The sequence below is a fragment of the Fusarium fujikuroi genome, chromosome FFUJ_chr10 (genome assembly GCF_900079805.1).
Source record: "Fusarium fujikuroi IMI 58289 draft genome, chromosome FFUJ_chr10".
Lineage (NCBI taxonomy): Eukaryota > Fungi > Ascomycota > Sordariomycetes > Hypocreales > Nectriaceae > Fusarium > Fusarium fujikuroi.
The window spans coordinates 373,943-388,499 of NC_036631.1; the positions used below are offsets into that span (position 1 = coordinate 373,943).

The 14,557-nt window shown below is 48.5% G+C and overlaps 6 protein-coding genes; all 6 read right to left on the reverse strand.

Moving 5' to 3' along the window:
* Positions 1 to 475: 475 nt before the first annotated feature.
* Positions 476 to 1,732, reverse strand: FFUJ_10353 (uncharacterized protein; the record flags this gene model as incomplete). XM_023569126.1 has 4 exons in its annotated part: positions 476 to 905; positions 954 to 1,177; positions 1,224 to 1,252; positions 1,300 to 1,732. The coding sequence occupies 4 exons, from the start codon at positions 1,730 to 1,732 to the stop codon at positions 476 to 478; spliced, it is 1,116 nt and encodes a 371-aa protein (XP_023436384.1).
* Positions 1,733 to 3,272: 1,540 nt separating this feature from the next.
* Positions 3,273 to 3,860, reverse strand: FFUJ_10354 (uncharacterized protein; the record flags this gene model as incomplete). The annotated part of the gene is made up of 1 exon (XM_023569127.1): positions 3,273 to 3,860. The coding sequence occupies one exon, from the start codon at positions 3,858 to 3,860 to the stop codon at positions 3,273 to 3,275; it is 588 nt and encodes a 195-aa protein (XP_023436385.1).
* Positions 3,861 to 5,000: 1,140 nt separating this feature from the next.
* Positions 5,001 to 5,369, reverse strand: FFUJ_10355 (uncharacterized protein; the record flags this gene model as incomplete). Its single annotated transcript, XM_023569128.1, has 1 exon — positions 5,001 to 5,369. The coding sequence occupies one exon, from the start codon at positions 5,367 to 5,369 to the stop codon at positions 5,001 to 5,003; it is 369 nt and encodes a 122-aa protein (XP_023436386.1).
* Positions 5,370 to 5,941: 572 nt separating this feature from the next.
* Positions 5,942 to 7,567, reverse strand: FFUJ_10356 (uncharacterized protein; the record flags this gene model as incomplete). The annotated part of the gene is made up of 1 exon (XM_023569129.1): positions 5,942 to 7,567. The coding sequence occupies one exon, from the start codon at positions 7,565 to 7,567 to the stop codon at positions 5,942 to 5,944; it is 1,626 nt and encodes a 541-aa protein (XP_023436387.1).
* Positions 7,568 to 8,137: 570 nt separating this feature from the next.
* Positions 8,138 to 11,310, reverse strand: FFUJ_10357 (serine protease family protein; the record flags this gene model as incomplete). XM_023569131.1 has 3 exons in its annotated part: positions 8,138 to 8,322; positions 8,397 to 10,652; positions 10,845 to 11,310. 3 exons carry the CDS (start codon positions 11,308 to 11,310, stop codon positions 8,138 to 8,140), a joined length of 2,907 nt encoding a protein of 968 aa, XP_023436388.1.
* Positions 11,311 to 12,258: 948 nt separating this feature from the next.
* On the reverse strand, positions 12,259 to 13,861 carry FFUJ_10358 (related to cytochrome P450 7B1; the record flags this gene model as incomplete). XM_023569132.1 has 3 exons in its annotated part: positions 12,259 to 13,150; positions 13,197 to 13,634; positions 13,683 to 13,861. The coding sequence occupies 3 exons, from the start codon at positions 13,859 to 13,861 to the stop codon at positions 12,259 to 12,261; spliced, it is 1,509 nt and encodes a 502-aa protein (XP_023436389.1).
* Positions 13,862 to 14,557: the final 696 nt, after the last annotated feature.

Genomic DNA, 14,557 nt, shown 5'->3' on the forward strand with positions numbered 1-14,557 from the left:
TGCTATCGACATGGATTTATTGATAAGTGTTCCATTTTCGGGATGTGATCGTCGTATCAGACGATAACCTTCACCCGGCTCGGGGCATGTACGTACGCGAAAGTCTGAGGGTATTTGAATTCAGGGAGGATGAATAAGCTTTCCCCGGATGAACTTTGTTGATATGACAAGTGATGCGACTGGTTTGTTGGTTCGAACTACGGTTGGAGGTGAAACGGTGAGCCGGTGATGTTTACTCGCGATGTGACGTTGCATGCACTTATTTTCTAGTCGGGTTGGGCATGAAGTTGCACTGATACTCGTTTAGTTCTGACACCTTTGGGATGTCCCGAAGGTTTGGAATCATCCATCCTTGTCAAGGCGACACTCAAGGAATACACTCAAACAAGACCGAGGCAAGTGTCAGAAGAAAGAAATCGTATACGCTGTTATTGAAAGACAATGCAATGCTAGCTATGAACAATTCAAACCATCTCTAAGTCTTGCAGTCAAAAACATACTCCGCATATCGAGAATATCTTCCCAACGTAGCATGGTGAAACAGATTCCCAGTCAAACAATCAAATAGCGCAATGACATAAGTACGCTGCTTGTCGTTCAACGCAGGATCACGCATGAACCTCTCTGACTCGGCGTAGTACTTCTTCTCGACGTCGAAGCTCATAGTTCTAGTGATAGTCTTTGCCAAATGCGGCGGCACACACATGAGTTTTTCAATGACGTGTACTGCGTTGACGACAGAGCCGTTGATGGTGCGCGCCTCGTACATCTCTTTATCGTAGGAGTAGAGATCGTTTATGAGGATGGAGTGCTGCACGTAGAGGTCTTCTAGCTCGGCAAAGGGAGCGGTTTCCTCGGGCGTCTGGCGAACACCGCTTCCAAATCGAATAGCAGCGATCATGAAACTGAACGTGGTTAGTATATACTGACGGGATTTGGGGACGGGAACTCACGGCTTAGCAATATCGTGGCGGCGGTAGTCCAAGTACTCGGCTAACGTTGCGTATTTATCTTGCTTGAACGGTGACTTCTTACGACCTGCATTGACAAACAGTCCGATAGCTCGAAGTAGACCAGGTCCAAGAATGGGATCGCATTCTAGGACCTCTGCGAAGTATCGTTTCATGTGTTTGTTCTTGGGTATCATGGTTACGAAATCATCACAAACTGTTGCATCCTAAAGGGTGTCAGTTCCGTAAGAGCATATTGTCTGTTGAACTTACATCTTGTGTTGCACCGCGCTCCATAACATCTTGATACGTGTTAGCGAGATCAACGTTGAGTAGGGTGTAAACATACCATCGTGGAAAAATAGAAGCAAAAGAGCCTGAGTTAGCAGCTCTATTCGCGTTGGCGACGATGATGGGTATAGGTAAACAGCGCATGAAACCGCATCTTCGACGAGCTCGTCAATCTTTCCCTTTCGGCGCTCATCCATAAACTCCACAGGTAGAGCTCCCCTCTCAGACGCCTTGTCGGCACTGATCCGATTCACCAAGTCCCGTCCAGCTGCTTCACCCTGTACCCACCACTTGGACTGCCTTGTCCATGGGAGAGAAGTATGCCATGGCACGTTCAGCTGCTCAGGATACAGCGTCAGAGGAGCATCTTCAGGGACATTTCGCTCTCTAAACAGAGAAGCAAAGTCAAGGTCTGGCGGCCCAAGAGTATCTGGACCAACGGGGTCAAAAGCACGGACCAGAGGTCTAATGGGCAAGTCTTTGTGAGGCATTGTGTATGTGTATGTGAATATGAAGAAGAAGAAGCTTGGATAACGGATCTACCCAGAGCTTCCCACGAGGAATTGCGCCACCGTAGGATTTATGTTCTTTTTCTCGATTGCCGCGGCGGTGAACGGACCATGAACTGACGACGGCAGCATCGGTTCGGGACGACTCCATAACGGCTACAACGGGCAAGGGGCTCTAACAAGTGAAGCCTGCAAGGATGTGATAAACCACCCAACAGCTCTGCCCCCAGGGTGTTTGTCCTTTTGTCTGATATCGTTTTCCTGCTTGCTAGCTCGGCACGTGATGACCCGTTGCTTGGTGTGATTCGATGGCAATGCCGGCATGCGCATGGGTGATGTGATAAGACCCGGCGGTTTTCTGGTGACAAGACGTACGCGTGGAGTCATGCAGAGTAACATTCACCATACTTGACTTGCATTAAGAGTTAGCAAGCGAGACTGCAATCATACCATGGCCCACGGTCTTGAATGACATGTGCTGAAGACCCCTGGACCAAGGACACGGGTCGTATACCCACTTCGGGCGCAGTCAACATGGTTACGAAAATACTACGCTGCTCCATCCAAAAGCAACCAAAGGATCCGGCTAAGTGGATGACACAATGCAGATCAGGATCCCCTGAAACGCTTGCTGTGATTGCTCGACTGATAATAGCTCGTCCACTGTCAGGTCAAGCGGAGCGAAAGCTACTGACATGCCTAATTCCCGCAAAAGCCAAGGGTGCCATGCATCTCAACGTCGTAGCCCTGCAACACTAAAGCACGTTGTCTGCTAGAGCCAACAGCTCGGTTCCCCTGCTACGCTCATGATGTTTTTTCCCCCATTTGCCTGCCTAGAACAGACTTTCGGCGTTGCTGCAGAACAAAATCCCTGAGAACTTTGACAAGGGGGAATTGACACGTAATGGGACTAGAGAAATTTAGTTTCAACGGTCGCATCATTTACCCCGGCATTGCTCGACCGTTGGATGTGACGGTTGACGGGGCATGGACCATGATAGACGGAGGAAACGACCCGTTGTCAAATGTGAATCCTTGGGTGTCATCCGAGGTACGTGCGAGTTTTATGCAGGATGTTGCATAAAACAGTAATATCGGCAAAAAAAAAAGGGGGGTTTGCCTGTCACAATTGCATGTTGGGATCAGGATTTAATACTATTACTCAATTCATGCCAGACTACCTCTGCCAATACCTAGACCTAGCTTACTTATCCCAATGGACATCCCTCTCAGGAGACTATCCCAGACATATACCAGATCCCATAACACCTCATGTAGTCTTCCACCATCTTGTACCGGCCGAGAGAATATTCTTGAAGGAGCATTACCATGCTGCAACTCCAAAGCTTAAAGCAAATCCTGTACCGTGAACAAGAACAATTGTCTCGACAAGAATTTCTTTTTGAGGGAGCGTCATATGCTACAACCTCAGACACAAAACAGTCCCAAGATCGCAAAACATCTAGTTGCCCAGCTTGAAGAAAGTGGGCATATCGTCGTCAGATTCCTCGCCGACTTTTCCCTAGAAGACTGCGGAGGAAAGGATGCGGTCGTTGTAAGCAGTAAGACGTTTCTCATTGTCAAAGACGGGACCGTTGAACTTGGTCTTCTGGAAGGTCTCAAACTTGGGGAGCTGGTAGATGTTGGCCTTGGCGCCAAAAGACTCCTTTGAGGAGACCGAGTGCTCATCTTCAGATGTGTCGTTGGACTCGTCAATGCCCTCCAACCAGTTCACAACCGAGTCATTGAGAGCGGCCACAGCTCGGCGTTGAATCCCCTCCTCAGTCCAGTAATCGTCAATGATGCAAGCTTGAAGTTCATTGACCATTTCGTCAGTTGCCTCGACAGTGACTTGGACGTCAGACTTGACTTTGACGTTAGACTTGGGCTGAAGGGCGGCCTTGATGGTGTCCTTCTGGGCATCCAAGTCGATCCAGACATCATTGTCATCGAGATGATCAGAGGCCCGATCATCTTCCTCGGCCATGTCAGAAAGGGCCTCGACAAGGTTGATACGACCGGGAATGCCGTAGTCCTTGAGGTGGACACCGCCGGGACCGAGCTCGCGGTTGCGAACAACGGTCTTCTTGGTGGTAAACCACGAGAGCATGGTGAGGGATAGTAGAGTTGTTGATGATAAGTGTTTTCGTTGATGCTAAGAGTCGGAGTGTCGTGTTGTGAGGTGACAAAGCGTGAGATGGTGATGAGAGTTGTCTCTGATGGTAAGACTTGCTGTTAATAGAAAGAGGGAAAGTGATTGATGGAGAGGAAGGTGATGAGGGTGGAAGTGCTCTTGTGTAAGTTGATAGAAAGTGAGATGTTGATGAAAGCCGAAGTGCTCTGGTCATAGTTGACAGAAGTGAAGGGATAAAAGCAGAAGTGTTGTGATGGAAGTAGAAGGGTTGTGATGTAAGTTGATGAAGAATGAGATGAGATATTAAAGGAATATCTCAGCTCAAGAGTCTTGCCGGGTTTGTAGAAAGTAGAGTTTCAAAACTCCCGAGCTGGAGAGAACGAATTCTCTTAGTCGGGAGATTCTCCTCCTGATCTGGCAGTGTAACACATCAAGACAAGTGAACAATATCCAGCACTGTCAGATCGGTGCCAATTTAGTCAATGTAGTCGCTGCTCGAGTGAGCTGCCTGGAAGGGAAGTCCATTAACTTGAGGGATGTAAGTGCTTCGACCAATGTGAGCGTTTGTCAGGGCCCAAAGAGGTAGTGATACAGTGGCATGTGTTGGTGGATCTGGAGAACATTGCCAGGAACACATGGCGAACGTCATAGGCTTCAACTTGCAGTGGCGCAAGTTGTACGGACACGTTTTGTTAGCGGACCAGGCGCGTCTGTAAGTGTAGGTACGTCCTGAAAGTAGAACAGCAGCGGATAGCCTTGCAGATATGGCTTCATAGACAAGGAACTTGATAACATAGAGTCTTAAGAGCTGGATACCGGGGAAGACTCTGGAGTTGCGAGTAGTTTACAGTTTAAAGATATAGATCAGCTTCGGGGTATAATATTGCCCCAAAGAACGTAAATATAGCTGACAGTCACATTTCAGAAGTCTTAGAACAAGATCTCAATGTTTGTATTCGCCTGCATGTCGATTTCACAAGCAAAAGTGACAACCTCCTATACTGCTAATTCCCCATCCCCCCTCACAGAACTTTCTTCTGGTCCTCCAAGCGATACTGCTCAATCATCGATTCGGGGACCCTGACTCTTCCCCGCGGCGCAACCTTCATACCATGCTCATCCCTCATCATCGCCCAAGTAATGCCCCGCCCCACCCTCCGCCTGAATCTCATAAACCGCATTAATGCGATACGCAAAATCATAGCCCTCGTAATCAGCGTCCTTTTCATTGTACTCCTTGTTTCCCAGCCCATCTTCAGGCAGCGGCGCGTCGCCGGAGTTTCTCGTGACGGCTTCGTTGACGGGGCAAATGTGAGTTATGGCGGAGTGGGGAGCAGTGCGGTAGAACCAGATGCGCTTGATGCCGGTCATATTGTACTTGCGGAACTCGTAGGTCTTGGTGCTGTCGACGATTTGTTGCATGTAGGGGTCGTTCATGGCGAGGATCATGTCGCTGCGCCGGGGGGCTTTGCTGGGAGAGGACATGGTTGCGGTGGGTTAGTGTTGATGAGGCGAGGAAGCGCTGGGCCGAAGGCGATGCTTATTTATGAGGTGAGCCTAAAGTTAGATTAGACTTAGGGAGCGTTTTGTTTGAGGTCAGGTGACAGCGAGAAGTTCGATTGGATGGCACTGTCAGCAGCCGGCAGAACACATCGGTTTATCAGCGACGGGAGCATTGATGAGAGATTGGCTATAGTAGGCCACAAATTACATACCTTAGCTGTTTCAGCAGGTGCTGTTGTTATGCATGAAGAGCTTCTAGAAGAATGGGGAATGCTTTATTGATAAGAAGGGCCATCCAAACTCACGTTTCTGAGCTCAGAGTGTAAAGTGTGAACAAAGTATATCTCTCTTTCCACACAAAACTGAACTCAAGAAGTTCCAATGTTCTGACGATTAGAGTTACTAAACAGCAGCGGAGCTCATTTCAAGTCAAAAATGTTCTCCGAACAAAGAAATGATGTAAATAAATCTCATCTCCTGAACACTATGATGTCCTAATGCACATCACCTGTACATATCCAGCTATAACCCCAATGACGCTAAACTCCGAAATCTCAACCAGTAAGACCCTGACGTCTCGCTCGAGTAGCAGCCATAATCATATCCCACGCAGCATTATCCTTCTCCAACGTCCCCTTCTCCGGCGCAAACCCCTCCTCATCACAGTCATACCGCGAATTCTTCTCCAACCACGGAGAAGGCCCGAGACCACAATTGTACTCGATGTACTGCATTCGACTCGTTCTCTGATCATCAATACCCGTGCCATATCTATGCTTCTCAGAAACCCAGGTGTTCTCCCTGTCCCAGTACTCTTCGTCAGTAGGGGCAGGACAGGCAAAGTCTCGGTGCTGGTTTCGCGTGAGGCGGTGATCCATAGCTTGCAAGTCGATGTCCTTGTAATCAGAGTCTTCTAGAATCGCCTGGCGAGTATCCTTGGGACAATCCCACCAACATCCATGACCAACTCGGAGTGTCTTCAGCCCCTTCATTGAATCCCTCCATTGGGAGAGGATCTGATGCCATCGGATCGGAAAGTCGCGCTTGATAGGGTTCCATCCTCGTCCTGTACCACCTTGCGCTGTATGGGCTGTATGATCGGCATACCCATCGTTTCCGATACGAAGCTGACGAGCATGATACAGAATCGGACAATCATCAAGATACAATTCTACCAACCCCCGGCTGCCATTCTCTTTGCCGAGCTTCGCAAACCACTCGATCTGCCACTCATGAGTGAAGACGTAGTTCCCAAGCGTAAGAACCTTGAGTTGAGGGAATGGCGAGTCTTCCCCAATGTTTCGAAAATCCATAATGGGAAACCAGCCCCAATAGTCTTTGAAGTACAAGGACAGTACACGCAAATGATCCGTGATGTTAGGTGAGAGCCATGAGTTGTGCAGGTTGCCGAAGAAATCGTACTTCTCGACATAGTGAATCGTACTTTCAGGTGAAGCGTCGCACTCCTCTGTTGTGACGAAAAGCCTCAAGTCGACGAGACTTGGTAGAGAGATTATCCTCTTCCAAGCCTCAGAGACATTGAGATTGGGGTCATCATAATCCGCAAGATGCGTGATCGTCAGCTCCTTCAGAGGGAACGGCTTGTCGTGAGTAAACTCAAGATCCTGATCACTATAGTCCAGTTGCTCATCGTCCTCAAAATAGAGATACCCCTCCATCACCTCATCGATCTTGATCTGCTTCTCCAGCGTCCACAAACCCGAGGCGCAGTGAAGAATAGTATCAAGGACTCGGTACCGAAACTCAAACGTTTCTTCAATACTTTGGTAGTAACGATCATCTTCGCCACAGTGCTCTTCGAAGCGAATATGAAGCGCTGTAACGTTGGTGAAGAAGCGTAAATGGGGGAGCGCATTCATGAAGGCTATTGGGAAGTTGAATGAGTCGTTGCAGAGATACTCAAAGTCAAAGTCAATGCGCGTATCAATTGTGATTTCACGGACTAAGCTGCGTAGTTCGGGGATCTTGGCGATCTGGATAAATCGCTCAACTGATGACGGAGCGAATGCTTCGAGACGGAAGCTTCTGTATTTCCATGGTCGCGCGATGTCATTGAGTCTGTGAGACGTGAGACGGAGATTTGACAGGGTAGGCGGTGTGAGAAAAGAACAAATGTTGTCCCATATCTCAGTGACGAGTCTTGAGTCGTCGGAAGCCATGATGATTGAGGTAAGATGAGAGGAGATTGGTGAAGTTGAGTTGAAGCGATTTTGAAGTCGTTGGATGCTTGAGCGCCTTATAAGTTTCTGCTCAGCACTAGAGCAACCCCTGTAAATGGGCCTGGTGCCTAGATCTGGTAGGCAGTCGGCGCGCTAGACCCGCTGGAAGAGGAGCTCCATGCGTAGAAATCTCCCGACCTTGAGCTACAAGTGCCAAAGACTGGTCTAAAGACAGGCTAAAATTATGTTAAATTTGCCTAAATCATACGATCTATACTGAACCCGCCTAAATCCATTCCATTTTTGATAGTGGTTCTAATATTTCTTAATGCTTTTCGTGGTCCAGCGGTCTATTTAGTGCTTACAACAGAGTTATCAATTACCGGCTCTCCATCACAACCGTGCACACTCACCGTCTCACCTGCGAACACTACGGCTCATCAGCATGAACACATAAAATCACCCGAAACTTCGTGATCAGTAGTGAAATCGCTCTCAGAGCGGTGTATGAATGGAGATACTGCAATTATATAATACAAGTCATGAACCCTTTGTCTACCAACACCTCGCTCAGAGTGTAATACCATAAAGACCCTCGCCCTGTATAACCTCACCGTTCTCATACGTGACCCTCTTCCATCCTTCCACATGCGTCTCATCACGAAGCCACTCAACAGTAGGCCAGTAGCGTTCATCCTTCTTGATTGTCACGACGGAGGGAGTTCCGGTGTAGTTCATCATCTTGATCTTGAAGTCTACGCTCTTGTTAGTTTTGTTGTCACATGAATGGAGACAAAGGGAGTCAAAGAAGACTGCTATCTTCACTCACATGTTTTGTTAGGGATGCTTGCAATGATCCCCACGAGCGACTCCAGATCCGGTGTAGGCTTATTGTCGATATGTGTGATGAAAGTCGTTGCGTAGACGTTATATAGATTCGCCGGCGATCCTATGAACCAACTTGTGATATATACTTCGCTCGGCAACTTCTTGATGCTCTGCCTCACAGTGCGATGTGGTTTCTGCGCCGTCAAGCCGCAGAAGTTGACAACGCGCGAAGTCTCAAACTCATCCTCAGAAACAGTCTGCGCTTTGAAGCTGATCTGTTCGCCATTTCGTACAGCGACAACGTCGAGGCTTTCTTTCCAGTACATGACATCCACGTCGTGGAGCTGCGTGATGAGCTTGTCATCGAGCGTGAGGAGGACGTCACCTTCGCCGAGTTGACCGGGAAGTTGCTTCGGGCCGCGTTTGACCATGAAGAGTCGTCGGTCGGAGGAGGACTTGCTCTGGACCTTTTCTATCCACTCCTCCGCAACGCCCATGACTCGCGCTTCAATCATTGTCACGGCCTCGAGCTCGATGGAGAGACTACGCAGGGTTGGGACGATGCCTTGGCTTAGCTTCTCGGCGATGGGCGCGATGGCCTGGGAGCTTAAACCGAAGCATGCTTCGTCGAGATCTTCCATCTCATAGACGACCCAAAGAGCCTGGACGACGCCATCTTCACGGATGAGGACGCCGCTGCCGCAATGATTTCCAATTCGAGTCTCAACATCAATACGATCAACGTTGACGGGACGGCCGCGGGGTGGATTTGGTGGTTCTCGCTCGAGAGGGATGACTTTTGTCACGGCTGTCGAGGCATACACCATCTCATCGCAATCATTATGCCCGACGAAGAAAGTCGGCGCACCCTGTGAGATTTTCTCGGTGCTAAAGATGGCGCTTTTGACGGGCGCGTCGACGAGGCTGGGGTCGTATTGGATGATGGCGTAGTGGTGCGCAGGATGTAAGAAGACGACCTTTCCAGGAACAAGGACAGAGTCGGCAAAGGTCAGTTCGATATCGCAGAGCTTTGTCGGCACGACAGTTCTTGAAACGATAACATAGCCTCGCTTAGCGTTGACGACGAGGCCCATTCCGAGTTTAATGCGCGCGGATTGCCCATCGATGAGGACAGGCGACGAGAATCTCACGTGTACGAAACTCCTGGAAATCTCGGCAATTTCTCGTTGAGCAATATGTTCCAGCGCATCAAAGGATGCACTCAACGGCGGCGGTCGAATAGCAGGCAGCGGCTCAGCGAGTACCTCAACATCCCATACACCCGTGGTATCATTCCTCTTAAACATCTTCATGCGCTGGAACCAATGCCGATCAATCGGCACAACAGCGGTTCGAACAGTCTGCGGTTCCCAAACATACCAAAATTTAATAGCCACGCGTGCTCTGTCGGGAATGTCCTTCATCACCTGCACAAAGGCATCGAGGTTCGGCGTCTTTTTGTGATTGACGCTATCGACCATGATGTAGTTATCGTGCGTGGGGTGAAACGGGCCGGATTTACTGACGTACACGCCGCGGCAGGGGAGGAAGTATCGTTGCGCGACTTGGTATGATAGGTCATGGAAACAGGCTGCTCCGACGGTGACGAAGCGATCGGGTGTGATTTCGCAGAGGTCTTGGACTAGTATGTCCTCTTCGACATCTTGGCCGTCTCTTTGTACGAGAATGCGCACGGTTTTGCCAATGTTGGAGTCGAAAATCTCATTGAGACGGAGGAATTGGGTAACGAGATCCCCGTTGATCTTGAGTAGGATATCACCCTCCTTCAATTTATCGTCTGAAGGACCCTCGGGTAAAACATCCATGGCGACGATGACGTTATCCTCACCAGGGAAGGATTTGCGCAAAACACTCTCCCACTCAGGACTCAACCCCAGGCGTCGGCACTCATCAAAGGGCTTCAACTTGAAAACGGTCTGAATCTCACCTCTTTTTACCTTTTCACCACGTTGAATCTGCTTTAGCGCTCGTAGCGGTCCATCAAGCGGTAGGAAATAATCCGTTGATCCATCAGTGCGCCCGCCTGCTTGGAGCGCGATACCGTGTCCGTCGACGTTAACAACAGGACTTCCGGAACTTCCTCCTGATGCTGAGGCGTTCGCTTGGAAGTAACATGTGTTGAAGTCCATGTAGCCATCATATATGGGAGCGTTTCTGTCAAGACGGCTGATAAAACCGGAGAGGATACCGAGCTTTTCGCCGCTATCGTTGCCAATGACTTTTATCTCGGTACCGACTGTGTCAGGTTAGCAGCGTGATTTGTTTCAGAGGCTGGATACAAGAGGCAAGAGAACTTTGGATCTTGGCTCTGAGCGATGAAAACATCTAGGCAAGCTGGCCTAAGATTTGGAAACTCTCTCCTAAGTTTATTTTGGCATGCTCTTCCAAGACCTTCAGTCTTCTTGCTCCCTTCAAGCTGGGGACTTACCCTTTGCTAGATCCGGTCTGAGTTCCATTGCGGTGAGAGCCATGTATTTAACCGCCTTGGGATCAAACTTCAAGAAACCAAAGTCGTGCACTGGATCGCGGTAAATAGGGTACGTGTCGACTTCTTCCTGATTATTGAAGACGATGTACCCCGAAAACGGCCCAGGACCGACAACATGTCGATTAGTAAGAATGATACCCTTTTCCGCATCGACAACAAAGCCCGTTGCTTCGCTCGTCTTGCTAGTCTCGGTATCAAACGAGTAAGGGTGCGAGAACTTGACCGACACAACACATCGAACGACCTTTTCTATCGCTCTTTGCCATGCTTCACTTTCTCGTTCTGAGAGGAGCCCCGCGGTAGCGAGATGGTCTTGATCTGTTGTGTGATGTTTGCTGACGCCGTTCTCTGTTGAGAGGGATACATCGCGGAGTTTAGTGAGGATGGGATCCTGGTCGATTGTCATCCTGGCGGTCCAGGGTTGGCAGCTGAAGATGTCAGGGCGGTGATATATGAGATGGGTATGGTATAGTTATTTGGAGTTGGAGATGAGATGTGTGAAAATGAGATTGAGGTGAATGAGGTTGAAATAGTCGTTGCTTACGGTGCATCAGCCAAGGCAGCTCTTTTGTTAACCACTGCGAATTGCCTCTGTGACCCCTCATCCCCTCGAACCTGCATGAATCAATTACTCAGCCCCCAAAAGTGGATTTGCCCACCAATGAGGCAATTCTCATTGGCTGCACTCTCAGTACAATAAGAAAACCAGGGCGCTCTAACATTGATGACAAAAACTGTTGGGCAAACTTCACATTAAATTTCGCGCTCTCAGGCCTGTTTATTGTGTCAGCTTTAGTCCTGGCTAGATCTTTTCTTTCTCCCTCACGGCAGGCAACCGCGCCAAATAATCAAGGCAATGACTACAGTTTTCAGCCTCATAAGGCGTCCCGAATGACTCCCGGGACTTTTTAGTGGATCATCGGGGATCTTTGGTGGTTTTTGTGTCCCGTGAGATGTTCAGCTCGGAAGTATCGGGCGGCCGACTCAAGGTAATCCGAAAATTGATCTGCAGACCTTGATCGTCAGCTTACCACTGACGCGGTGACTCATGATGTAGCACATGATTCAGATCTGCATGAGCGGTTGAGTGACTGTGAAAATTACTGCTTCCTGTTATGCGTGATTAATCAGGACCTCAGGGAACAAGAAATACCAGACCTTGATATAGGGTACGAGATAAACTCAATGAAAGATATCCTGAACTCACACTAAGTTACCTATATCTTTCGTCATTTAGGATCAAGGTCCTAGATTTCTTTCCTCCCATAGCACAGAAATGAATCCTGTTGGTGCACCGAATGTTTTAAATTTTCATTGTCGATTCTAAGTCTATAACGATGAAATCAAGGCATTTCTAACCAGAAGCAAGAGAAATTCTCATCTTACTCTCCCCCATCATCAAACTCCACTCCCCATCCCAATCATCCCTCTTCCTAACCTCCACCTCAACGCTTTTCTTCGGCGTATAAACAGTAGCCATATCCCCCGTATTCAGCGCCGGATTCTTCACCCACTCCCCCTTCACAGGGGCAATATCGCTCCTCACAGCAAGGAGCGCAATCACGATGAGAATCTCAGTCGTGGCGAATTGACGCGCTGGACAAAGATGCGGCGGTGCGCCCCAAGCTACAAAGCTGCTAGCCTTTCGGTCTGATGAGTCTTTGGTGAAGCGATACGGATCGAATTGGTCGGCGGTGGGGCCCCATGTTGATGTGTTGGTGTGGACGGGTTGACCTGGCATCATTACGTAGTGGCCTGCTTTGAGGAGGTATTTTCCATCGAGGAGGGTGTCTTCTGTTACTTTGCGGATGTTGGCGTGGACATGTCGTAGTCTTTGAGTCTCCTGGAATACAGATAATGTCAAAGGACATTTCGTCTTCAGAGCAGCGACATCAACTTTGAAGCCAGATCCCTTATCTCCGCTGACAGCCTGCTCAATGACTTCCTTTCGCACTTCTTCAAGAAGATCAGGTCGAGAAAAGAGTTCATAGATAGTCCAGTACATGATAGGAACAGTGTTGGCGAAAGCAGCAGTTCCGAAAGTAGCTTGTTGCTTACAAATGTCGTCTTCATCAATTCCAGCTTCTTGCATAGATCGGAGACGTTCCTTGTAGATGAATGATACATCAGTGGGAAGATTTTTGTTATACTTGCGGAAAGCATCAAAGACAATTTGGCGGGCAGCGTAGCCTTTGCCAGTGATATCGAGGTTTACCATATGAAGAGGGAGATATGATTGCCATTTCCTATCAAATTAGTTGAGAATATAGCCGGGAGAGAGCAGAGATTTACCAAAATGCCTCGTCAACCTTTGGATCAAGGAAAGGATGCTCTACACCAAAGATTCCACACGCACTAGCCTGCACAACAGCATACTGCGCCCAGTCCAGCAAGTTTACCTTTGAAACACCATCTTTGTCCTCGGGAAGAAGTTGTTCAATATCGATCAAAGCACGATCTCCCATGCGAAGATTCTGCTCATCAAGGAACGGCCCCGTAGCAAGACCATTTTTGTGAGCGTGGCTAAAAGAATCAACCCATTCAGTACCAAAGACTTCAAATGTCTCGGGTTTCGCGTCACCCATGAGTTTGGCGGCTGTTTGCATAAATGGTCGGAAGGAGAGCGTTTTGGAGGTCTTTTGGATCAGAGGGATGAGACGGGATGTTTTGGCGATGTAGAGCTTTGTGTTGAAGATGGCGACTGTGTACATCTCCTCGTTTGTTTGTTTGCTTTGTCACGCTTAGCGATTGTTGATGAAGTAGGCGGGTTGTAAGTACCTCGTGATTCCATGATAGCCAGAGCTATACTTCATCATACCCCATAAGTGACCAAAGAGCGGTATTTTCGACTGCAGTCTCTTGGGCTCCCGTGGATCATCGAACAGTGAGAGAATCCATTCTGCCGCATAGGCAAGCAGGACGAACCCTGCGACACTGTACACAACTTCTCGCAACATTGTGACGGTGGCTCTTAACAGTCCAACTTAGTTGAGGTTGTGCTAGAAACTAAATAGCAGATAGAGTCCCTCGCTTATCCAAGATTTTAGTCTGCCGGATTCCCATGATCCGAATACGAGACACCCCTTTGGTGGATCACTGACAGAGGAATACCCCTAGCGTGACGCTACTACAGCGCTGACGGGACTTATGTTCAGGGATCAGCGTATGAGAAACTGGATTACCGGGGATGGTGAAGATTAATGCGGGTTTCATGATTGGAGGAGAGATCAAACGTCGATTTACCCCGTAATCTGTCGTGTTCGGGGAAGAGCGAGCATCATGGGTATGATCCTAAATTGCTCAACAGAGCCGGAGGGCACTCCAATGATACCGAAATAAATTAATCGAAGAGTCCTCTAAAATTATGATAAATTAACTACATTCTTTTATGCCTTTGGGGCAAGTCACTGCGTTTTACTGCCGTCTATAGTGGATCATCATTATGCCTGGTCTACACTTCTTCATTAATTCCTGTTCTTTCGTGATTTCTGATAATGGTGATATTAAACTTCATGCCTATTTACAATAGCTCTCAGGTCCAATTTATATTCTCAATCACTGCCCTCTCAAAAAGGCTATTAACCGGCGACCCCAAAGGGGGAGACAACCATGCAGCAATATACAGGTGACTGCTGCCACTAAGGTTAAGCTGT